The sequence below is a fragment of the Rhea americana genome, unplaced genomic scaffold (genome assembly GCF_003343005.1).
Source record: "Rhea americana isolate MKP2758 unplaced genomic scaffold, rheAme1 scaffold_135, whole genome shotgun sequence".
Taxonomy (NCBI): Eukaryota; Metazoa; Chordata; class Aves; order Rheiformes; family Rheidae; genus Rhea; species Rhea americana.
The window spans coordinates 232,341-257,486 of NW_028185428.1; the positions used below are offsets into that span (position 1 = coordinate 232,341).

General features: G+C 50.5%; 1 protein-coding gene across 2 annotated transcripts; it reads left to right on the forward strand.

The window, feature by feature from the left end:
• The first annotated feature begins 12,065 nt into the window (after window positions 1-12,065).
• Window positions 12,066-20,148, forward strand: LOC146599691 (neuropeptide Y receptor type 2-like). Of its 2 annotated transcripts, none has more exons than XM_085298018.1 (2): window positions 12,066-12,173; window positions 18,781-20,148. In XM_085298018.1, the coding sequence occupies exon 2, from the start codon at window positions 18,816-18,818 to the stop codon at window positions 19,977-19,979; it is 1,164 nt and encodes a 387-aa protein (XP_085154144.1). In that variant the 5' UTR covers window positions 12,066-12,173; window positions 18,781-18,815; the 3' UTR covers window positions 19,980-20,148. The 2 variants fall into 2 exon arrangements, with proteins under 2 accessions (XP_085154144.1, XP_085154143.1); XM_085298017.1 differs by having other exon boundaries at window positions 12,066-12,126.
• The last annotated feature ends 4,998 nt before the right edge of the window (window positions 20,149-25,146 follow it).

Sequence of the window (25,146 nt, forward strand, 5' to 3'; positions counted from 1 at the left end):
GCTGCCAGCCGCTATTTCGCCCTGTTCTGCCCCGCTTCCCCCTCTGCTGTCCCACCGCTGTGCTGCCCGGTCGCTGCGTTTGGCAGCCCCGCTGCTGCATTTAGCAAGGAGATTGTGGGAGTGAGCGGGGCGGAAGGGCTTTCCCGTCTCCACTTTCATTTTCCCTAGTTTCCTTCGCCGTGGGTCGGCGAGCCTCGAGCCGCGAGTCGCAGCTTTCGCAGTCGCAGGGCTCTTAGAGGCCGGTTCGGATCGAGGCGCTCGTGGACACGGTTTCCAGTTTTGCCCCGCAGTCACAAGGGCTGCAAGCTCGCTAGCAAAACGAGGAAGAAACGGTTTTCACTCCTGTGTGATCACCTGATTCCAGGCCCTGGGACTTTACGGGAACCACCAGACACTGGGAGGTGTGCAAAAAAAGTCATAAAGGTTGGTGACACAGGAACCAAGGCGAGTAAAACGGAGAGGAGGGGACCCACAAGGACAAGCCGTCGCCTGCCCTGCGTTGCCGTTAGCGGCGGAGCGTCTCCGGAAGGGGGGTGCRCCGGACAGCGGCCGTCTAACGCGCCTCTCGGCTCCCTCACCGCTAGAGCAGTGCGGATAACGCACGCAGCATTTCCACCCATCTCGCTTGCTCGTCTGAGCGATTTTGCCCGGGCTTTCGCCCCCCACAGCCGCCCCGGCATCCCTCCACCCTCCCCTCCGCCGGCGCCACGGCGCCGCGTGTCCAACCGCAACCCAGCGCCGATGACCCAATTTTGGATATTCCCAGCCGCGCTCCGTTCCGGCTGCTCGCCGGGCGCCGGGGGCAGGAGCGGTTCGCAACGCGCCGGACCTGCTCCTGCTGCCRTTGTCCCCGCGTTTGCGGCGCCTAGCGCGGCCGGCGGGGTCGACGTTGCCCCCCGAACGTGGGGCCCGCCGGCGGCCGTGCCGCGGCTGGTGCCGTGCCGCCGCTGGGCGAGCCGGCCGCTGTGCCGCCCGCGAGTCACCCTCGCGCCGCGCTCCGGCAGAGCCCGGGAAACAGCTGGCTTTGAACTGGCGGCTTTTGGATGGGAGCTGAATCATCTGTTTAAAATGCATCCTTTTAAACGGGAAATGGCTTCGTCAGCCGCGTCCAGGCTCTGATCTCCCGACTTTGTTGCTGTTTCTTCAGAAGGCGTCGCAGCTGGTCCGTCTGTCCATCTGTCCGCCCACCCACCCACCTCCGTGCACATTCAGCCTGGCAGGCAAGAAGCCCAGCCGCAGAGACGGGGCCGGGATGAGCCAGGCCACTGCTACCTGCCCTCCTGCAGCCCCCGTGACACGGTCCATTATTTATGCAGCTCTGCGTGGAGGTAAAAGCATCGATAATTGCTTTTTGGCGGAGATCTGCGGTGTGCTGTGAAAGGTTACGTTCCCTGAGCCGCGCGATCTGTCACAGCCAGGAGACGGCCCCGTGACCCACCGTCGGCGGGGCGTCCGGGGCGCTCAGCCCTCGCAGCACGGAAGCTGCTCRCGGAGCCCAGCAACGCGGGATGAGCAGCCGATGCCGCGTCCGRCTGCGGAGCCGGGCTGGGGCCAGGYGGGAAAATCCTGCTCCGGGCYGGGCCGCGGGGTGCTGCCGGTTCTGGGCATCCCCTCTGCCGCGRGGCAGGACTCTGATACCTTGACTTGTTTTTCCCGAGGACACTTCTCAGGAGAAAGAGATGCAGAACATGATGGGAAAAACCAGGGGGATGATCTGTTCGAGCCACATTCCCGGCTCTGAAGGCTTTGGCAGCAACCGACGCTCTCCGGAATAACTCCCCTTGCCACCAACAAGACTGATTTCACCCATAAAATTGCTTGTCTCTGTCTTTGCAGGTCTGAGCTGCAAACACAGGCTTTGGAGCCAAAGGAGGAGTGGTACCATTTTACCATCYATTGCACCAATGCATCAATCCGAAAAGAAAGTTCCAGGAGAAACAGGGAGGAACACAAGGAAATGTCCTTTTCCTGGACATTTAATGTTCTGGGATGCCAACTACAAGGTCTAAAGCAAACAGTGAGTGGCAGTCACTTCCCAGTGAACACGTCTCCTGTCTGAGAATTGAAAACRCACTCGAGAGCGTCTCCCGGTCTCGAATTCTTGTTGTAAGTGCTCCTGGCATCTCTGTCCTTTCAGCACTTACTTTAGTTGGCAACGCAATGTTTTTCTTTCTTTTTTTAGAATATTCCTCTCAGGAGGCTCCAAGCTCTAGGCTAGGACCTGAGAACAGCGTGTTTGGAGAGCCTGATTACACACTGGGGAGATGAAGGATAACACGGACCRGGAAGGGTCTGGCTGAAAGCTCATGGACTGGGGCCAAAGCCCTTTGCGGTTTTCTGCTCCATGCACTAAACATATATTCTTGGAGCTGCCGCTGAACTCTGCAGAGATCTGTGTGGAAGAAGCCGTGTTTTGCCTCACAGAACAAGGAAGATGAAGGGGGTAACGTGGTGGGTCTGTTTGCCGCAGAGCTTCGTAAGTCTCCCAGCTATATGCGAGTGGAAGGAGAAGCAAATTCGTGAGCTGCAGCACCGTCCCTCACATCGGCTCTCCAAACACAGGCAGAAAATCTCCAAAGGGGCTGAGAAGCTTAGTGTTTTAATTTGCCTGTTTYACTTTGTTTTGAGTAAAAATAAAGACTGCAGATGTTGATTTCTCTGGATCCTTCTCTCTTCTGCAGCTCTGAGGGGGCTTGTGGGCCGTGGGCTTGTCYGGAATGGGAGGAGACAGAGGGGGCTGAGCAGGGCTGGAGCACACCAAGTCATGCAGTGGGAAGACTTGGCCCTTGGGTCCCTTCAGGAGTCCTTATTTTCACATTTCAGACAGTAAGCTGAATTAAATCTGGTTGTCTCCATGTGCCACCCTGCCCCGAGCTTGCCCAGGGCTCATGCAGCCCTTGYCCTGGCTTTCTGCGGAGGGTGGCATTTGCCCCACGAAAGACCACCTTGGAGGGCAGGGGCACCTGCACTATGGAGAGGGAAAAGAGGTAGGGAGAACTGGGAAGGTCTAACAGCAAACAGGAAGGAAGAAGTAAAAGAAGAAGGGTTGAAGTGAATCAAGGAAGCAGCTGCATTACTCTTGTGAATATTCTGCCTCCCTCCCTGACACCAGCCGTGGAGATGTGATTTAAAGAGCTTGGTTAGAAAAGCAAGCAGGGAACAAAGTAATGATTGGAAATCATTATCTTTTATAATCATAATCATTTATCTTCGGATAAATAGCTTGGAGGAGGAGGGTTACCAAGGGTTGAGCTACCATTCGCCAATATATTCTTCGCAGGCCTGAACGACACTGCTGTTTTACCAAGCCAGAGTATTGAGCTCTGAACACCTCCAGCTGGCCACAAGTATGCACATGAACTGGCAACACTGGTCAAGGTGAGAGGCGGATGGAAATGGTGAGAGGTGCTGAGGAAGCTGAGACCATGCCAACATGCCATGAAAAGACCCAGGTGAAGTAAGGCCAATGGTCTAAAAGTCTGTGTCATTTTGATCCTTCTGCATCCAGGAGCTCATGGAGAAGGGCTGGGGACCAAAATGAAGAAACCTACATCCTACAACATGAAGGGAGTTCACACCATGGGACTGAGCCTCTCCTAAGCCTTCAGGCTCTGAGGTATCGCCAAGCAATGCTGCATGGTTCTGGGCCACTGGGATGGATGGAAGTGTTATCAGACCTATTATTGGGAGGGTACATGCAGGGGCAGTGGGGACTGTGGGAGAGTTTAATGCTCGGCCCATTGGTGWTGGCAAACAGGAGACGGGTACTGGAGCAGGCACAGGAGGATGATCTCTGCTTAATCTTTTTTTTTTTCAGGGGCTCAGTTCCTAGGGGCTAGATTCATATGGCTGCTGAACTTCTCAGCCTAGTCTCCCACTGCAGGAGTGCTAGTGCATCATTAGCCAGCCTGCCAGGCCTTCTGATGCATTAACATGTGAGATTCCCCATGCAGCCCTTCTGGACAGCCAGGAATCCATGTTTGCATTCCAGCCAGTGTCCTTGAGCTTTCCACTCCAGGTGCCAAAACCAGGAGATTTCTACAAATATTAACATTTGTGGCTGCTGCTTGTTTGCCTGTTTATTCTAAACTATGCATTAAACCACCCTGATACTCTACATGCACAACAGATCATGCTGAAACAGCTTTGTCCTCTTGGCTTTTCTCCTGATGGGCCATGCCTCATCTCCCCAGCCAACCTGGCCCCAGAATGAGGGATGACCTGTAATGCTCACCTGCTGCCCTTGGGTGCTGCCACGCTTTCACAAACGTGCTGAGCTATCTCTGCGGAGCCTGAAGCATATCAATACTGCTTGGAAGTTTTTGAGCATGGCTCTGTACAACAGGGATGCGGGAAACGTCTTCATGGGATCATCCTCCTAAAGCTGGCTAGACAAGCCTGGCCACTCAAGGTGCTCCTCCGCCTTCTGTGAGTTATCAGCTCTATTTCACAGTCAGAATATTCTAGCCATGATATCCAGCCCTGCGGTCATGTCAGATCCCCAGACTGTTTTCTGTTGACCGGTCCTAGGCTGTTTGCTGTATTCATTACTTACATTARGTGGCCATTACATGGCCGCACAGCCCTGTTCTCTACGGCGCTCTAAGATGTCACATATGAAAAACTTCCATGCATCTAGTAGAGATGGAGTGAATTCATTTACTACGATGTAGTCTTTGAAAGCTAAGGGATGTTTCTGCAGGAGAAGAGGAAGACACTGCAAGAAGAAGATCTCTCAATGCCGTGTTCTCCACTGGGCAAAGCTCAGACTGTTGGGCGTAAATGTTCACCCTTGCTATTTAACTTGGGCTTTGCCATCTCAGAAAGATGGGAGTGTGCTCCAGCATCTCACTCATTTTGGAGAAACTTAGAATCAGGTCTGCCTCTAGATCAACACCTGTAGCTCAGGCAACCTGCACTCTAGAAGTCCCATTCTGTGACCCAAGTCATTTAAAACCAGCCCTTTGCACTTTTGACACATTTGTCTTTCTCTCTTCAATTTTATCACTGGCACAACAGCAAAAGCCTGAGCAATACCAGCATTTCACAAGCTCAGGTGGTTGCCAGAAACAAAGTGAACGAAATTTACAGTTGCCAGAGAGCATGATAACTCTCTCCTCCCAGGAAAATAGTTGAAGTAACTATATATTGTAAGAAAATCTGGAAGATCCTTATAAAGCTTCCCTTCTGAATCTGTCACCATAACAACGAACATTTCTAAAGGGTGTGATGAGAGGTAGAAGGGGAAAGATGTGCCATCAGTAAGCACTATCTGCCATTCCCAGCCTGATGGCCAGGGGCAATGCTAAGGACAAGGAGCAGGCCAGCCCATTAGAAGGTGTGATGCACACATACAAAGGATGCAGATGAGGAAGAGCATAGGAGGAAGAGTTCCTTGGCTCCTGATGAGGGGAAGGATGAGTGGTTAGACCATGATGGTCCTGGGAATACTGCATCTGCTACAGGTCATCTGGGCCACCACTGGTTTGTGTGTGCCCAGTGGTGCACCTGAGGTGACTGCTTCTGAGTGCAAAGACTGTGCCCCCTCGCTGCAGTGCTCGCTCCTGACGGTAAGGCTGCAGAGACGGCTTGGCTGGCCGGCTCCCCGCAGGCTGAACGTAGCCGTCTTAAACAACCCCTGTGCCAGCAGGCCCTGCTGGGAGGCAGCCAGGCTTGTGCTAAGCCCAGAGGCAGGTGGTGGCCTTCGWCAGGCTGCACCTTCTCCCTCTCAGTTTTGACGGCATGGTAAACACCAAGAGCGATGATCTTACCACGGAAAATAAATTGATCTCTTTTAGTCCTGCTCTTTGCTCCCTATGCAAAGTTCACTGAATGATTTATTTGTACTAGGAGCCTGGCAGGCTCTTTACCCCTCCTTTTTCAGGGGAATAAAACTGGGCGTTGACTTGCCCAAGACAGGGAATAACCAGTCCCAGAGACATGGCACCAAGGCTCCCCAACACCTTTCTCCTGTGGCTGTGAGCTGGGCTGACTGTTCTGCTCTACTTTGTTCCCCAGACCCTGCAGAAGATGCTTTTGCTTGTGCAAAGTGACCATACACACTGGTTTGGTCTTCAAATAAGGGGTCATGGAAGGCTGCATATCTTCTGCCTGAAGTGAATGTCACCCTGAAGGAACATGGTGTTTCCCAGGGGAACTGGAGTACCACACATTGCAGCACTTGGAAGCATGGAGTTCTCATGATGGTAACGCTGTGCAGAGTCATATTTCCCATGGCACCTTAAACACCCTCCAGCATTGTACTCATGCTTGGGGAGAAACGTGGCTCTTCTTTCTCCAGCATGAAATGCCTTTTGCAGTGGATTTGCAGGCTCCWAGCTCACCTCCCTCGTGTCTAGTCTGAGCTCTTCAGGGGAGGAGGAAAGGAAACACTGCTCATCGAATAATAAATTGCAGGCACGCGCTCCCCTGAACAGTTGTTTGGAAAGTGTCCCATGCTACTTGTGCCAAATTAGCTGGCTAGGGAAGCTCAGTGGTATTAGCATGTTCTAGTTAATTAGGGTTTGTGAGCTGTCCTTTTCATCTCCTGGAAGAGCTGAAAGAAGGACAAACCTGCTTTAGGAAGCTTTATGCTTCCCAGCACAGTCTCCGCTTAGCTTGCGCGTGCTCCACTYACCACCCTGGGGATGCTGTTCTTTCTTCTGGGGGACGTGGTCTCATACCTATCTCCTAGTGTCAGACAGCCGTTTCTGAGTCACATTTCTCGGGGACATAAAGCCAAGCGGATTCCCAGCCAAACCACTGGTCTGATGTCAGAAGATGGTCTGAATGGGCCATCGGCGATGRTATGCACTGAAGCTGGTGCTCGTCCATACAGCAGAGATGCAGTGCTGAGTGCAGCATAGATAGGCAAATCCTGTCCTACCACTCATGTAGATCTTGTCCGGACTGGGAAAGATGAGTGGGAGGTAGTGAAGCAGCAAATGCTAACCAACTTGTTCTTTGGTGGTAGTGAGCACCAGACCTCTGCCCCTGGTGATACGGTCAGTCTGGTGCCTTTCAGCAAAACTAAACCCACTGAAAACAACAGCTGCCCCGAATTTTTCCCAGACAGCAATTGCATTTGTCTTCAGTCTTCTATGGCTCAACACTTAGGCAGAGTTTATGCTGGGGGTCTCAYTGCCCATCCAGCTTTGCCTGCTCCTGTTGTCACAACCCAGCGGTTACTGCTGGGTTCACCATCTCAGAGGCATAGACTAGCTGCCAATTTGTGATTTCATTGTGTGACTACGAAGCAGGAGTATCCAGCATGGAAGGGCAAGACCYTGATTGCGGTAAATGCAGCTTTAATCACTTGCTAAATGACATGAGCAATTTAGAAAGAAATCCCACAGGGACAATAACATCATCTCTAAGCTATTCTAGCAGGGCGCCTCTCCTGCACCTCCAAACACACAGGCCCTTCAGCATGTGTAACTCCCTGCTCCCATGCTGGAGGAAGYACTTTTATCTCCTCTTTCACTACCAGGGAACTGAGACACAACAAATGATTTGCCTGAAGTCAGACAGGCAGGGAGCCTGTGGCAGAGCAAGTAAGAGAGTCCTACCCCAAAAATCAGCCAGATTGCCACTTCTGGAGCAGTGCTATCTGGACAACTGCTGATGTGCAATGTATCATATTTTGCAATCCTAGTTCTGGAGAGCTTATCTGACTGCAATTATCCTCTTTTGCAGAAGCTGTTTTCTGACTGGCTCAGTACACAAACAACCAGCAACAACCCTCTAATAAATTAGCAAAGCTTTGAGCACAGTGACTTGCAGAAATGACAACTAAATGCAGGGGACCAGTGCTGCATTCAGAGGCTGGGGCCTCTCTGGAGTAATTCTGCTCCAGCCTGAGGATGATCAAGTGGATTTTGCATGTCGGAGAGCAATCCAGGGCCGGGAAGGGAAGTGGAGGGGTAGACCGCTTTGGCAGTAATCAGCCTAATCAAATGAACCAGGCAGATTTGCCCTGGGTGGAGACCTGTCCCTATCTGCTTTGAGCTCTGCCAAGAGCCGAGGACACAGAGTGGCAATGTGGCTCTTTGGCGGGATACAAACCCCGTTAATCTCCTTCCATATGGACTCCTCTTTCCTGCCTCACTGACTCTCGTCCTGGAGACGCTCTCATCAGCCCAGTCTTTTGTCTTCACTGCGTGAGAGCAGAGCCGTAACCGTCCCAGGCCAACGGGCGCTGCTCATCTCACCAGCTGCTTCTCCAGCGCCTGTCATTGTGGTAGCAGGTCACTCATATATTTCAGCAAAACCTTGTCCCTGCTGCTGTCTTTGCTCCTCCACTAATTTCAGAAATGTTCATGTGAGGACAAAAAGCAGTTACGAAATGAGAACCTGCTTTTAAATTCAGAGAGGGTGCAGACAGCTTTCTATCCTCCCTCCCACCTCTGAGCAGCTTTGTGGCTAATTTAGTTCCCAAATGCATCACAGACTCCCAAATTCACCGCATCTGTGAACTCTGGGGCTCAAATGGAAAATTGGCTTTTGTGTCACCACAACGTGCTGATGCATCTGAGTCTGTTCAGCAAAACACAGGCTTGACACCACAGGAAGGAGCACTGGAAATATTTTGGTTACATGCAGGTGGAATTAAACAGATGTTTGAAAAAAATGAAAAGCTGCTTTTTAAAGTATGTCGGTGTTGCTACTCCAGACGAAGCAGGGTGAACTGGAGCATCTGGAAGCCTTGGTAACAGATTTCTTAGAGATTTATCCCAGGGAGTGATCGGATAATATGCTGTTCTTTCATGACAGAAGTTGAGATACAGAATATGGCTTACTGCTGCAAGGTGTTCAGACCAAGAACCTGCCCTCTCTCAGAGGAAGAGCAGATCATGGGCTGATCAAAAGCCAGCCATCTCCTCTGCTCCATTTCTCAGCTTTTTGATGTCCTTTTTGCTCCCTGGAGTACAAAATTCATTGTTGAAATCTAAGAAGAGCAGATGAATAGACTCACTTTTGCCTAATCAAAGCCCAACCACTAGGAGAGGTTTTGGGGCTGCAAAGATCATTTGAATGATTCCATCGTGTTCGAAAGGACACAAGGCTTCTGGGACATATTTGCAGGCATCTRTGTGTCCCCAGCTCACAGGTGCAAATACTCCAGGGCAAGAGCTTACAACGGGTGTGTGCAGGGGTCCTGGCACCTCTGCTCAGTGCTGCTGAGCTTTGCATTGCCCYGGAGGATACCAGGGGCTCCCATCCTTGTATTTCAGCGCTTAGCTGCCAGCCGAGGCCAGGAAGAGCCCCAGCCCCCTTTGGGATCTGTTAGCTACTCGGGGAGGCCTTTTGCACCTCGTTCTCCAGCCTGTGCCATGACTGCCCCTCTCGCCTGGCTGCAGGGGCACGGGCTGCAGCACAGCAGGCCCCGGGTGTTCGTTAGCTGATGAGAAGCCGGGGGTGCGGACGGCACCGGCGCTGTGCTGTGAGCACGCGCAGCAGGCAGTGACGATGGCCCAGCTCGGGAAGGTCAGGCAGCTCAGGTCCGCGGGTCTGTGAGACAAGCCCGGCTCCCGGGGAAAGGGAACGCGGCGGCAGCAGGGCCAGACCGTAGTGCTGGAGCCACCAATTTGAGTGAACCCCCCAACGCACCGAGAGCTCGGCCTTGCCTCTCCGAGCAGAACTTGCCCTGCGGGAAGGCGAGCGTCGCTCCTGCGCTATCGTGCTGTCTGATGATCCTTGCACCACGCCGGAGGCATGAGGCTTTTGGGTGCTGTTTGGCTTCCCAGGGAAGGCGGGATAGCAACTAGCCAGCTGGATCCCTGTGCCAAGAACAGCCTGGGGCTGGCGTGCGGTGGCGGGCTGCCACCCGCAGCAGTTGGACTGCTCCGTGTTGCGGGAGGATGGCTTGCTGGGGGACGATTCGTGGCTGTGGATGCCTGGACAGCACGGTCCCCGTGGATTACTGAGAGCCTTCCCTTCCCGTGCTCGGCTGCCCATCCTGCCAAGCAGACGGGGCTCTTGTTAGGTGGGTTATGCGGGCTTTGGCAGAAGTGGTGAGCTGATGTTTGCGAGCATCCCAGTTTTTGGTGCTAACCCCTCTGCTGGACCCCTGAGGCCATGGGAGAGGACAGGCTTGGGGACTTGCCATGACTAATCCATGATTTAAGAGATAGCATTTGCTGTCATCCAGCAAACACCACGTGCCAAAAATGACTGGAATTCACTGCACGGTCCCGACAGAGGTTCACAGCGTCAGGCTGGCAAGAGTTTCTCCTGTGTCCATCACTGCCTTTTTGCTGGGCATCTTATTCCAGCCCTGGGAAGTGTGGGGAGCTGTAGCAAAGGACTCCAGGTAGTGGGCAAAAAAGATCTCATGCCAGAGGAGGAAGGAGGAAAAATACATCTTGCTCTTGAGCAAAAATCAGCCATTCACTGCTGAGGACCCTGGAGAGAAGGAGTATCCAGCCACCAGGAACGTGGGGAATAGTATGTGTTGCTCACTTCCCATCAGCTGCTCCTTGCCTCTCCCTGTGGACCACTGAGAGACAGCAATGGCTTCTGCGTAGCTCTGGGCTTCTGAGCGGGTTTGTCCATCCTGCTGCTCCCACCCAGCAGCTGGGAGCTCACGGGCACTGCACAGCTCTTAGTTCTTCAGCACAGCTAAAGCAAAAGCCTCCAAGAAAACAAAAGGGGAGAAGACACAAAACTCCCAGGCATGGGCGGCTCAGGAAGAGCACACAGCTAGCACAGCTGCTGGCTTTTCTCGTCTGTCATTACTGGTCTGGCAGCAGCTTTCCTTCCTGAAGGGGAGGACCCTCACTGAAGTTTGGATTTGAGTACCACTTTTAGGGTGACTTATTTCAGGAAGGTTTTTACTTCCCTTTTTCTGCAGAGTCATTTGAGCTTTTTTTTTTTTTTTTTTTTTTTTTTTTTTTTTTTTTTTTTTTCCCTGGGTATCAAGAGTTTTGTGGCACAGAAAGTTAGATGAAAGCCTTCCTGGTTTTCCTTCTCAAAAAGAAAAGAAAACCAAAGAGGGGGTGATAAACTTACAGCTGTAGCTACCAAAGCTGAGAAGTGTCCTCCTCCCCAGCCTCTGGGAGCATCTCCTGGCTCTGGCCAGCTGGAAGCTCACAGACATATTGTGCATGGTGGAGCTCCCACGGTTGAAACACGCTGCTTGTTTCTCTTTGAAGGGGAAACCTTTGACTGGGTGGGAACCTGTGTTTCTCCTGCTTCCCTGTGCTAGCTGTAGAGTGCTTTCCTGGTTCCTGCTAGCTTGGCTTTCCAGTGGCACAAGGATGCTGCTCCTGAGCCGTTCTCTCTTGCCCCATTTGTGTGCATAGTGCTGAGTACTCCAGAATAGCAAATTACTCCAGTTCCTAGGTCCACGCTGAATTTAGCTTTTGGAGCAGACTCAGCCATTGCCAAGTGGCTAGGAGCTTCTTATCATTACTTGTTTTTTTGCATCACCAAAGTACCTAAAGGCCTGCACCCAAGAGGTGGCCTGTTCTGGTGCCAGGTGCTATGCAAGCACCGATATAGGGGGGCAGCCGGTGAAGGCCCTGCTGCCTTACAGGTCCTGCTGACCTCCTGCTGTACTAGGGACACCCACTCTCGGACACAACTGAGCCAGTTCCCCAAAAGTGTATGGTCGGAGGTGATGAGAGAGCTGCTCAATGAGGACAAATGGACACTTGTCCAGGTCAGTGGCAAAGGAAAGGACCCTGCAGACCTCTAGCTCCCACCACTTCTTCCTAGAGAGGGAGCAGGATGTGGTGGAAAAGCGTCTTTCTCCTCGACACAAGAAGCCCCTCAGTGGCTGAACACTGTATAAACAGCAGCAGCAGGCTCCCTCCCCCTTTCCATTTCTGTTTGTTAAACACGCGCTCCCTGCCTTTCTCTCATTCAGGAGCTCACAGAGCATCCAGCTTCGTGAGACAGGGGCTGTCAGTCACCCTGCAAGAGGGTACTCTACGGGGGCACGGGTAGGGTGCCAAAGCTACCCCCAGCATCAAAGCACCTCCAGCAGCCCAGCTCCCCACTTGACTTCTTTTTCTGGGGACAGTTGTGGAAAAGTGCTTCTCACCCACTTGCTACAGGTTGACTCCCTGAGAGTGGAGAGGACAAAGTGCGTCATCCTGGCCAGCAATGAGACGATAACTTGAGGTGAGCGACTTGGTTCCTGAACGAGGAGGACGCCCTGGCCTTTGCAGGTGGGTCGAGGAGGGCTCGTCTAAGCCGCAGAGCAGAGATGGGGCCAGGTCTTGGCCATGCTACATAGTTCAGAACAGCATCCTTAGGAGACTGAATCCAGGGACTAGCACCCCTGAGAGCTGTACTAGTGAGACGACGAGCAAGAAATATTGTCAGGAGAGTTTTGAACTGGCCCCAAGCTGAAGCAGGGAGTTTGGGAAGCAGGATGCTGAGGGAGACTGGTCAGGAGAGCAGATTGCTCCAGGGGTCTGCAGAAACCAGGCACGTAAAGCTACAGAGCAGGTTGCTGCAGGTGTGGGGCTGAGGTGCACGGGTGCCTGAGAAATTTGCATCTCTCTTGTACTCTGCCTCCTTGTGGCTTGGATACAAACCTCCTGGCAGCTCCTCTGTGCTGTTACTAGGACTGCACACGTTCCTGGTACCCAGCTATTGCTGTCAGAGATCACTGCCCCCAAATATAAAGATACAAAGGCAGATATGGGACTGCAGGAGGACAAATACAAAGATGCAAAGACAGATGGGGCATTGCAGGAGGCAAATCACTGCTTGCTGTCTTTCCTGACTTGTTGCATGTTAATGCTTAGAACAGTTGCTATTTGCTGGCCTGGAATAGTCTCTTAAAGTCCCGTTATAGTTTGCATTTCACCTATAAACTCAGCCTGTAGTCCTTACCAAAGCAGGACGCTGGATTTGTTCCCCTGTCATTCTGTTAGTGGGTCTGTTCTCTCCCTCCCCTCCTTCGCTTCATCTGCCCCCAACTCCCTACATTTCAGGAAGCGGCAGACTCCCCAAGATATCTGGATGCTTCCACCGGGCTCTGCCTTCCCTTCTGCAGCCCCTGACAAGTAGCATGGCTCCATCGCAGTATCATCCGCTGAGCCCTGACTTCCAGCCAGCTCTGCTCAGCTCCCACGGTGTGTCCCGTGGGGCAGAGCGCCCTGCACTCTTCCCCTCCCTGAGGAAGCAGGTATTCCTGCCAAATGGATCTTTTCCTGTCACCTCTTTTTTCATCCTGTCCTGAACTGAGCAGCTCAGATGTCCCCTCCACCTTGTCTCCTTCAGATGCTTTCATAGCTCTAGCCTAGGCAGGGCCATACAAATGAAGAAATCCAGTGTATTCCCCCGTTTCTTGTACTTGTCTCCCACTACCTTCATCCCCTCTACTTATCTGCTCAGCAGCTGCCTCTGCTGCTTTGACTGAGCCTGGAATGGGGCAGTTCTACCGCAGCGTCCCCTGGGAGCAGCTGTGGGGCCCTGGAGCTTTGTAAATGCAGGGATAGCTGTGCGTGTCTAATGTCATTGGGTTTCTGCATCAGTGGACATGCTACCGGCTCACTCACAAAGGTGGCAGTGCCCTTGCACGCACTCCTGGTTGCTCCGGGCTATATCCAGAGGATTAGAGTCCTCACGTTGGCCTCCAGTCTCTCTGTCCCATGGAGGGGTTGCTGCAGCACGGATATATTTTGTGTCTCCTCGGATAGAAAATTTATCAAGGTGCAGCAGAAGATGAGCAGATGAGAGGGATTTCCTTTCTGCCATATATACACACCTTTGTGGCAGACCCATGTTGGGCAATTACTCTTTCACGGGACGTGAAGGACCTGGGACAATTTCTATCTGCTCTTTGGCTTCAGAAAATCATTCCAGAGCTGCTGTTCACTCAGAATCACACAGAGCATAAAAATCTCTCCCCTCCATCAGTCACATTTTGTATTTTCATGCAGCTTCCAAAATCGATGTTCAACTACACAGTTTGGCTTTATCCTGAGAGATGCTGAGTGCTTAGCACAGGAGATGGCTGTTAGCAAACTTGGGCTGTTCCCAGTCCTCATATGGACTCGTTGTGTGGCCTCTGGCACGCTGATTAACCTCCGTATCTCGGCTGGCTGTGTTCTTCTGCCCTAAGTGCTGCGCTGCGGGGTACAGGGCTGAACACGGCTGCCTCTCAGGCGCTGTAGGGGAACAGCACCATCAGGGTGCACAAAGTGTTTTTTTGCCACTGTGGTAGAAAGTGGCTGGCCCCAGGGTGAGGACTGAATTCTGGTGACTAAGGATGGTTTCATACCTCTGGGCTGTGGGCACTAAACTGCTACCAGATATGGGACTGGGGACAAGATAAGTCACGGCACCAGGCTGCACTGTTCAGTTGTATCTTCCTCATCCCTGTCCTCCACCACTGTATTCAAGCAAGGCAGAGGCACCCTGGTACATCACTGCTGTGTGCTCACTGGAGAAGTCTCAGCTTTCCCAGTCGGGCACTCTGCCCCACAAACATGGGGTTGGACCTAGCAGGGCACACAATTTCCTCCACTCTCCTCAGCTAGGGCGTGTGGGTGGTAGGGCATCTCCTCCTCACACTGTCTCATCAGGTAGCTGAATTCAATCCTCTTTTTTATTTTTGGACAGCAATGAGGGAGTATCATGGAGTCGAGCCGTCATAGAGAAAGAACACAGCACAGAATAAATTAGTGAGCCAAGCCAGGAAAATATCCATCAGCCCAAGCCCTCATGCCCCTGTTGTAGAAAGAGATTGTGGCTATCATTAACCATGTTCAGGGTAGAGAGAAGAAGCTGATCTCAGTCCCTCCACTCCCTCTTCCAACCTAAGGATAACTGCGATAGGATTCCTGGTCCCTACCTGCTCTCTGAGCGGTCTTTGTCCTCATCCCCCTCTTTTCTGTGCCCCTTGTCCCCACGCTCTGCATGCTTGCTGGCTGAAGCTACCCTAATCTCACTACTTGGGAGAGAAAGAGGAATTTTAATTAATAAGCTCCATTTCAGCCCTCTGCCTAGCCCTCCAGCCCTGCTTTCTGAACCATGCCAGGCTTTGCAGACAGCTCTTCTGGACCTGGACGTGGCCTGACAGGTCTCAGCCAGGCTGGCCACATGCCTGGGGCTGCAACGGGGGCACACAGGGAACCTGGCTCTGCCTGGGAAGCAGAGGTACCCGTGAGCCCCAGGGCACCTGGGCCAGGCGTGCCGCCAGGGAACGATGAGGGATGGGTTTGAGAGCAAGGGGAAGCGCCTCCTTGGGCTGGCAGCCCTCTGCCCTGGCCCAGCACCCTCCAGGTGCAGCGTGTGCGGATGGGACTCCTGCGGCCTGTGACTCTGCGAATAGGCACTTCCCTCCCTGCTCTCCTCGGGCCCAAGGCACCCAGCCGTGTGGCGTGATCCTGCCTGGTTTTACTGAGATGGGTTTGCAGCTCCCCTGTGCTTCCCGACTCCTCCTCACCCTTTGCCAAAAGCTGAAACCTGCTGGTCCAGGGCATGGGACTCTCTGTCCCATCTCTGTCCCTCATTCTCAGCCCTGCCTTGGTTTGGACTTCAGCTGGAGGGAGAGCGAGGGCCAGTCTTGGCGCTGGGCAGGGTGCCAGTATTGCCTTGCTCAGCAGAGGTAGCCCTCTGCATCCCTCCGTGGCAGCTCAGCGTAGAGAAAAGGGCCAAGGGCAGTATTTCTGCTTCTTCCTGGTCTGCTCGATTGTTTTTCTCTCCCCAAAGCAGTTGGTTCTCAGTTTCCAGGATTTTTCCATCTAGCCTGGCAGGCCTGCTGGGCACGGGAGCAGGGGCCTGGCATCAGCCTCCACATAAGCCAGCACTTCCATTACTCGCTGGAACAGACTTTGGTCCACTCTCGCAGCATCCCCTGCAACCTCCAGGCAGGCCTTGGAGTGGGAACAATAATTTTTACCATTTTGCCTCTTAATTAAAAAGCCTTAATTGATTTTTAATAGTTCCCCCTTGGAAAAAAACAAAGCAAACCAAATCAAATAATAACTCCATTAAGGCCATTTTGTTATGAAGCAAAACAGCCTCAATAACTATGATGTTCCTGGCTCCTTTCAGATGGTGGGTAGCTGCCAGTCTCCAATGAAAGGAAATAGCTTGGAAACATGGAAACTGGCACCCAGCCGGTAGGTGAAACAAGGAGAAAGGAGAGGGAGTGTGGACTCATGCCAGGGTATGGGTACTGAAGGTAAATGGGACAGGAAAGACAAAGAAAAGGGTATAAGAAGTGACGGTGAAAAAGTAATGCTGGACAAGCTGGAAGGTATAAAAATCCAGCCTGACCAGTGAAAGGGCTGACACTGCAAATGAGCCCAGGACCTGCTCTGTTTTCTTCACCAGCCCCTTGGCCCACCGCCCTGCTGTTCTGGCAGCAGAAGTTTGCTTTTGGGCCAGCTGCAGCATGTGCCATCTGCGGGGAAACCCGCGGAGCTGGGCTGCTGTGGACGGGCCGGTCGCTGTGTCAAGGCAGCGGTGCCTGCGCYGCCGTCCTGGCTGCGGGCCACTCGCTGGCCCCGCTGCCCGGCCTCCTCCGGGACTCACGTGATGGCTACACGCCGCGGGCTCCCGCAGCTCCTCTCTGCTGCCTGTGGGAGCAGGGCAGCCTTCCCACTGCTTTCGCCGGGTTGAGCCACTCACAGCCCCTGGCAGACGGACGGACAGAGATGATCCAGCGGAACAGAACCGTGGACTTGCTGCCTGGCTGTGCTGGCAGGGCAGGAAAGACAAGCGATGCAGTACATCTCGAGCGGCTGCCTTTCCTCAGCTCTCCCAGCCCCGGCAAGCCAAATACGCGACCTAGCTCTGCCTTTTTGTCCCAGTGACACCTCAGAAGTTGTAACTACCTTTCGTTTGGTGTTACCTTGCTTGGGCTGGGGGCAGCTGCAAGGCAGAGGTCTAAGACCCCCTTTCAGCAGCGCCTTATCCCAGCAAATCCACCCACTTTTCCATCCTGCTGATTAAAGCTACCTTCCTACCCTCTTAGCAGTAACTATATGGTTCCCATTGCCACAGCCCAGCAACTTTAATTATGGGAATCTTTGGCATAAATTGAGCAAAGAGTGCCAAGGTTAGATGAGCCAACAGCCATGGGGAGAAGATGGGACGGCGAGCACAGTAGCAGGCTCTCCAACAGGAACGAGGTTTGCAGCTGGCTGGGCAGATTCCTGAAGCAGCTCCCACAGGGGGGATTACAATCCTTGTTCTGAGGACGAATAAARGAGCAAGCAGCAATTTATTATTCATTACAATCTAATTGCAGCCTCCTTCACCATCTTGCCACCATTATTTTCTTCTATTTTTTTGAAGTACTAGCTTAATTGAAAGTGCTCTCACAGAGCTAGGTAAAGCATCCTCCCTTCCCACACACAGCCTGTCCTCCAACACTTTGCTTGCAGGACATGGACCTGCAGGAAGCACACCAGCACCTGGCCAGCAGTGCTTCTGTCTCACTCAGTACAAAACTAGAGCAATTCACTTCCCAAGATGGAATGGAAGGTGGTAGGAGGCTGCCCCTAATACCCAGCTTTGTTTAAGCCCTGTGTTTCCCTCCCTCGATGACAGGGCATTAGYCCCCTTTCACTCCACGCCAGAAGAGGGATGTTCTGCAAACTACCTCGCTTAGGCAGAGTGAAGCCTCTCTTTTTGCTCAAGTATGCAGCCCCATGTGTGGTGCTGGGAATGGAGAGCAGGTGAGGGGCTGTGCTCACCCCTCCCTACATACCCCAGCAGCAATTCGGAGACAAGGCAGAGAAGGAGCTAGAAACAGAGCTGGTTTTTCTCCCCGTGTTTGGACTGAATCAAACCCTGCCGTGACAACACTCTGCTATTACGACGGCACCAAATGCCAGCCACAGGTTCCAGACTTAATCAGTTCTGGCTCATCACTCGGGCTCCCTGCTCCCCCAGCCGCATTCACGCAGATATTTGTGCACCAGGTGGGTGGAGGCTCACTGACCCTGCGGCTTTTGCTCTTGGGCCTGTTCCTGCCTGGATGCTCCGATACAGCTCTGCAGGAGGCTTGTTCACAGCTCCAGCTGCCTGCTCCCCTGCACGGCTCCGCCACACATGCTTTCCCCTGCTGGAGCACACTGCTGTGCAATGCTGCTGAACGACTGCATTGACTCGGGCGGCAGCACTGTTAGCAGGAGCAGTGGGGGAAGATTAGCGACTGGGTGATTAATATTCTCACCTGGAGAGGTGAGAAATGAAAAACAGAAAGGCGCTCTGAGATAACCTGAAAAAAAACAGGTTGCATGATCTGGAGAGAAAGTGTTATGGGAAAGTAAAGATGAGAACCCTGAGCTTGAGACTGTATGACTGATTTTCCTCTTTCCTGGTCCTTAAGGAATCTAGACTCAGGGCATTCTTGTAGGCAAGTAAGTCTCATCAAAGATAACTGACATCATCACTGATTTCTTCTGTCAGCCCCAAAAGATTCCAAAATTTTGACTTGTTTGAAGCAGCTTCCCCATCCTGCAAAGCCAACTTAAAGGAGCAGGAGAGGTAGTATGCTAAGGAGCTCCATGAACTGAAGATCTTTTTAGACACTACCAGTCCATCACCAGTTGGTTTGGGCTTTTTCCCTGTTCAGTTAAACTCAACAAAATCTGAGAAGCTCATGTGAAAACCTGCACGAGCCCTGACATCAGAGAGCTGTCAGACTGTTCAGTGTGAGGAAGGCTTTGGGTAAGGGAGAAGGAAGGATGATGTTGCTGCTGCTGCTCTCTAGACTGAAATGCCATGTGGTACCATTTGAGTCTCAACTCTTGCAGATGCTCTGCTAYCTCCTGTGTTCTCACTGCTGTTCTGTCTGTATTCCAGACCTCCTCCTCCTGACTGAAGGGCTCAGGACAGGCATGGGACTTCTGGAAGGATCCAATAGCACCCTCACCATGCAGAAGACTGCATTAGATGAGAAGCTGCCATGGGGCTGGCACACCAAAGACTTTGTCACRCCCAGCCACGATCTCTCTGGATCCCGCAGTGTTATGATGGACAGCACCAAGATCCTGGGTGTCCAAGTTGTTCTCATTGCTGCCTATTCCCTCATCATTCTGCTGGGGTTCATTGGCAACTCTTTGGTCATCTACATCATAGTGAAGTACAAGACTATGAGGACCGTCACCAACTTCTTCATAGCTAATCTAGCCCTGGCAGATCTGATGGTGGACACTCTCTGTCTGCCTTTCACCCTAGCGTACACACTGCTAGACGAGTGGAAATTTGGAGCTGTTCTTTGTCATCTGGTCCCTTACGCTCAAGCTCTGAGTGTCCATGTGTCCATACTCACCCTAACTGTGATTGCCTTGGATAGGTATCGATGTATTGTTTTCCACCTGGACAGTAGGATTTCCAAAAAGCTCAGTTTCACAATCATAGCCATTATGTGGCTAGCAGCAGCTGTTCTAGCAGGTCCTCTGGCCATCTTCAGAGAGTACCGRTATGAGGAAATCCCATCCATCAACCTCAAAATGGCTGTCTGCTCAGAAAAATGGCCTTCTGACAATAACAGAGATGCCACTATTTACAGTCTGTCCATGCTTCTCCTGCAGTATGTTCTTCCTCTTGCAATTATTTGTTATGCCTATACCAGGATCTGGTTCAAGCTGAAAAATCAYGTCAGTCCCACCTCTAGGAATGAAAGTCAGTGCCGGAGAAGAAAGACAACCAAAATGCTAGTGATGGTGGTTGTGGTATTTGCAGTCTGTTGGCTTCCCTTCCACATATTCCAGCTTGCCATTGATCTTGATCTGGTTCTTATCTTCCATGAATACAAACTCCTGTACACTGTCTTCCATGTGGTGGCCATGTGCTCTACATTTGTTAACCCCCTGCTCTATGGATGGATGAACAAGAACTACCGGAACGGCTTCCTTATGTTCTTCCGCTGCCAGAACAAGCCAGAAAGCATCCACACTGAAGGCTCGATCAGAGGGAGGTCATACATCTTCAGGGCCAACACCCTAAATGGGAGCATGAAACAGTCTGCCGGCAATGGACAACTGCCAACACAGGTTTAGAGATGGGACATCCACCTCTGGGCCTGAGGCTGACTGAACCCAGGGACATTCTTGGGTGAATATCTTTTTAGGGGGAATACCGTGTTGCCAAAACATTATAGCTACTGCAGCCATATGGAAACACTCACCTGTATTTCTCAAAACAATAAATCTGGTGTATTTCTGTCTGACCAAATAAAATGAACTCTTTCTTTCTCTGAGTTCAGGTTCATGCAGAAGCACGAAAAATCACATACATTGGAGGCTTCCATTTAGCCAGTGAAATATTCCCTTTTTGCTATTTCCATTTGGAAAGGAGGATTGTTCAAGCCTTCACCCTCTGACATGTGACACAGAACGAACAGAGAACCTTTGAGGCTGGGGCATGTTCAGTAGATTACTTTTACCTGCTGTGTATGCTTGTTCGTTTGTATGTCTCCTACCCAAAAGGCTTATTGATCCATCTTTAGCTAATTACTCTAAGGAGAGAGAAACCTACATTCTCCTGGAAACACTTGGGCTGGTTARTGCTGTCGCCTGCGGGCAGTTTGAGGGGAGCAGGCTGTTGCAAGCTAAAGCTGCACAGTCTTTGATCACTTGCACGGTKTTGGCATGAATTTGCATTTACAACCCATGGGAGGAGCTCCTGTGCCCAGAAAGCCAGGAGGTGGCAGTGACACTGCTTATCATGGTTCCTTTACAAATGCCAAAGCAAAGCTCTGGGGACACCTCTCGGGGTGACAATTCACAACACACAATCTTTTCACTAACCACAGATCTAATAAGCCAGTGCTCTAGATTTAGGAAGGAATAGAGCAGGCAGAGAAACCAACAGGAATGGAAAGAGCTGGGACAGCTGGTTAGGAGGACTTGTCCAGCAGGATGAAACTGAACCAGGGGATTGACAAAGGTGATTTCCTCCAGGTGCAGAGATGTGGCTCGTGCCACGCAACACTCACCATGTGCCAGAATGACAAGAGAARTGAGAATTGTAATGGCCCATTCTCCAAAGTACTCAGCCATTTAAAGCTTTTCCCCATCTGTGGTTGGAAGCACCATGGGTCTGTATGTGAGCAGTTCAGTTCAGAAGATAGAAATAACCTGCTTGCATGGTTGTCAGAGAGGCAATGTTCTCTGGCAGAAGAAAACATGGAGAAAAAGGAAGATGTATTCCTTCAAACCAAACCGTRCATTCTCCTTCCTGAGGCTCTGTCAGCTGGGGAGCGTATTTTTAGCTCTGCCATCAAAGGAGACTTGATTGCTACTGTGATCTCAGCAGCTCGTCGTTTGTCTTGTCTCTAAAGTCAGCGTTCATCAGATTGGATAGTAACTCCCAGATGCAGGAAAGAGGCTCAGCAGACCTTCTGATTAAGGATAAAAAGAAAAGAAAAACTTTGATTTGTAAGTCTTCACCAGAGCAAGGACAAGAGGTAAGAGGACTTGGCAATACTGAGTACGCAACCCTGGATCAGGCTGCTGGGCTGTCATATCTGGAGTCCTTGAGGGATAAACTACCAAAGGGCTTATTTGAAAATCCTGCTTTCCTGCCTCCTTTCCAACTTGACCTGCCTCTGGCCCTTGTTCCACAGCTCGGCTTCAGGCTGCCACACTAGTTGAATTTAATCTCTCTGCTTGTTTGCATTTGCTAATCCCCTGCTCCATTTTCCTAAAAAGGTACAAGTAGTGGGTTCTTTTCAGGGAGATATCACTGCCAGGCAGGGGCTGCTGACCATGCACCGTATTTGCAGATTGGGGCATGCTGATGCCAAGTAACTTGCCCAGCATCTAATTCTCCAGATCATAGCTCATGATTTTCTTTTCAGGGGCTTCAGGATCTATGAGGATCCTGCTCAGGAAGTCAGCAATGTTCCAGTAAAAGAGTTATCTGCTTCCTGACAGGCCAAATACTGACATGATAGGAGAACCAAGACAAAAGTAAACTGTTTCCTCACATTAAGTGCCATGGCTTTGCAGTGGGAGTTTGCTGTTTCATCTGTTGGGAGGAGGAGGATGTTCTCTACCACAGCCCCAGTGAATTCTGTTCCTACCTAATGAACTGCTCATTTCTACGATCCACCCTCACAAGGAATTCTCCATGTGTTTCCATCAAACTCCAGGATACAAGAAAATGTTTATCTTTTTAAAAGCAGCCTAAATGAATGGAAAGAATTCAACTATTACCAATAAACACTTCAGAAAGTGATTTAACACTCAATAATATATGTCAGGGTAAAACAACACATTCAGCAATGCAAGCTTGGAAGCCAATCATGCTGCCAACTGAGATGGATGAGGAGCTAAATTGCTCTTCTAGGGCGTTGCCAAAGGTTTTGTCCTGTGACACTGCACACAGTATCTGACTGCAGAGGACAGCAGATAATGACATTATGAATGACTGTTTAATTTTGAACCCAGACTTTTAAACTAAATATGGATAAATAAATAAATAGATCCCAGCTCTGCACAAATAAATACTAGCAATGGCATTTATAGGGCAGAGCGATTCTTATGCTGGAGCAAACTGAGAAGGAGGAACTATTTACTTGAAAAGAAGTGTATGAGCAAAGTTTTCTTTGCTTTGTTTAATAGTCACAAAGCTTTAGTAAAGGATTTCTGTCTCCAAGCTTGCTGCTTTTTTCCTTGCTATTGGAAACACACTCCGTGCAGGCAGGGAAAACAACCGGGTAATGTGCACATATCCCTGTGGAAAACTGCAGTGTCTCTAGTGAAGGAAAGTGGCCTTAGTCTTCACGTTCAAATTGAGAGTGAGAGCAGCTGGAGAGCAAGAGAATAGAGCTTCTTATCAAAAGTTGATTTGGACAAATAAACAGTATGTTATAGACTATCACAATTACAAACAATACAGGAATGAATGTGTTTCTGTAAAGCAAAAATTTGTGGCAAATGAAGATTCCCCTAATATTAACACCCCACTAAAAATGGCGTTACTGCTACGATCAGCTCCATGAAACTGAAGACCAGTAACATTTTAAGTTTTTGAGCAGGGTATGACCCTGCCTTGTTGATGTCAAGGGCAGATCCCCTGGCATTTACAGATATTGTTGGAGTCCAAAGGATCTTCCTACTGCCTGCTCCTTGTCAGAGGTGCATAAACAAATTTCTGCCAACTCAGATGCTTCTCCACAGAACTGGCTCTGGTGCTACCAATGTGTGATGGAACTACGTATGTCAGCTACCCAACATCTGATAGGGGTAAGATATTTTATTACAAAATTAGAAACATAATGACAAAAATGAAGTTACCAACTGTTTCATCAAAACTTGTCTAGGACAGTGTTGTTCTAGGTGGCTAAGTAGATTTCCTTTAGGACTCTGATTCTAGCAGATACCATTCTTGAAATGCTGCTTCSCTGACCCTACTGGCAGACATTTCACAGCTTTTAGGAGAGCAACTCTGAATTTCCTGAGAAACACCCTATTTCCCATATTAGGAAACCTTTCTGGTGACACCATACAAAACCCGTACTATGGAAAGTATCATTGGCCAAGTGACCCCTAGCAGATCATTAATTCTGAATGGAAGTCACAGGTAGGGATGCCTCTAACCTTCCCCAGCAATCATCATTCACATGCCAGAAGAATACAAGAAMAGCTCAGAGATGGCAACACAGTCATTTAAAAACAACAGCATTAATAACTGTTGCTTCTTACTACAGACTAGGAGCTCTCAGGAGTCCCAGAGTCTCTTACTAAACATCTGGGCTTGACAAAGCACATCGAGATTTGCAGAGAAGAAGCTGTGCTTTGGACACAGGAGACTATGGTTATTGGAAATTTTGCCTCTAAATCACCCAGATTGCTTTGAAACCCTCTTCCCATTTGGCTTCCAAAGCAGATACGTCTGTACTTATAAAGAGCAAAGGTTTTGTTCTCTCTCTCTCTCTCTTTTTTTTTTACATTTCATTGTTTTAAGGTAACATATACAACAAGCATTTACAGTAAAGTAGGGTGAGCTTGGTCCTTCAGTGAGGGCTCCATTAGAAGGGAGACCCATGTGCTCCTGCGCTTCATCCTGCTCCTGTAATGGCCAAAGTCACCCCCTGGGGAGGTGATCTGCCCTGCAGTACCACGTGCCCTCTCCCATTACCCACAGCAGCCCAAGTGAACAATGTCAAATGGYGAATGTTTTATTCAATATGCCCATAAACGTGTTAGCAGAAACATCGCTCTGAGCTTTTCACAAAGGCTCTGCAGGGAAATACATACTAGATCTGGGAAGAAGCAGTTCTTCTAACGCATGCTAATGAGAGAGGGGCTGAAGTGCCGTGCTGCAGAAGGAGGTCACAGATGACTCTAAGCTTCCCTTGATATCAGGTGTTAATCTTATCATTGTTACAGCTAACAGAGTCTGAAACCAAATTTGCCTTTTGTTTGGGCAGGAGCTGTGGAGTCCACGCTTTCTTTGCAAGCCTTTGTTGTCCTTCAGCTCTGTTACTGCCTGACTTCACTGGGGTCTCTGAATGYGCTAGTTTTTTTAATAAGGCCTCAAGATCAGCTAAGCTGGTGAAAATCAGGAATTACTGCAATAATCTGAAAAAGGAAAGGACTGTAGGTTCAGATGGGTGAGCAGAATTTGATCCTTTGCATTTGAAAAAACAAAGCTTCGTCCTCCTTTCAGTTTTCCCTTATCTAGCCTGAGATTCTTCAAGTGCCAAAAATAATACTGCATATTACTGCCAGAACATTTATCTTCTCTTTGAGCTCATTTCAATGACGAGATTCATTTAAGAGGGCCTGGGACGGGAAGGAGGGTAGATTTTTAAAGCTCATCGTTATCTCTACGCTCAGTGTTTTCAAAGTTAAAAGACAAATCAGGAAAAGACCAAGTCACTCACACATGCCGCAGGAGGTACCTATTTATCTTCAGACAACACAAYCTCCATCTAATTTTCTATCCAGACATCCCAACACCGTTTGCCTAAATGTTGTATGTATATGGGGCTGAATGAGGCTGTGGGAGGAAAACATCTTTCTGCTGCTAATAGCAATACCTTAGTGCCACTCATGATTTATAGCCCGCAAAGAATGCTTTTTCTGGTCTATGTTCTGTTCAGTGTAATGAGTACAGAAGGAATAGCACGGATGCCTCATGAAGCTCACAGGAGGAGATCTTCATTAGTTCCGTCCTCTCTAGTGTGGTAGCAAAGACTGTGAACATTAGAGGAGA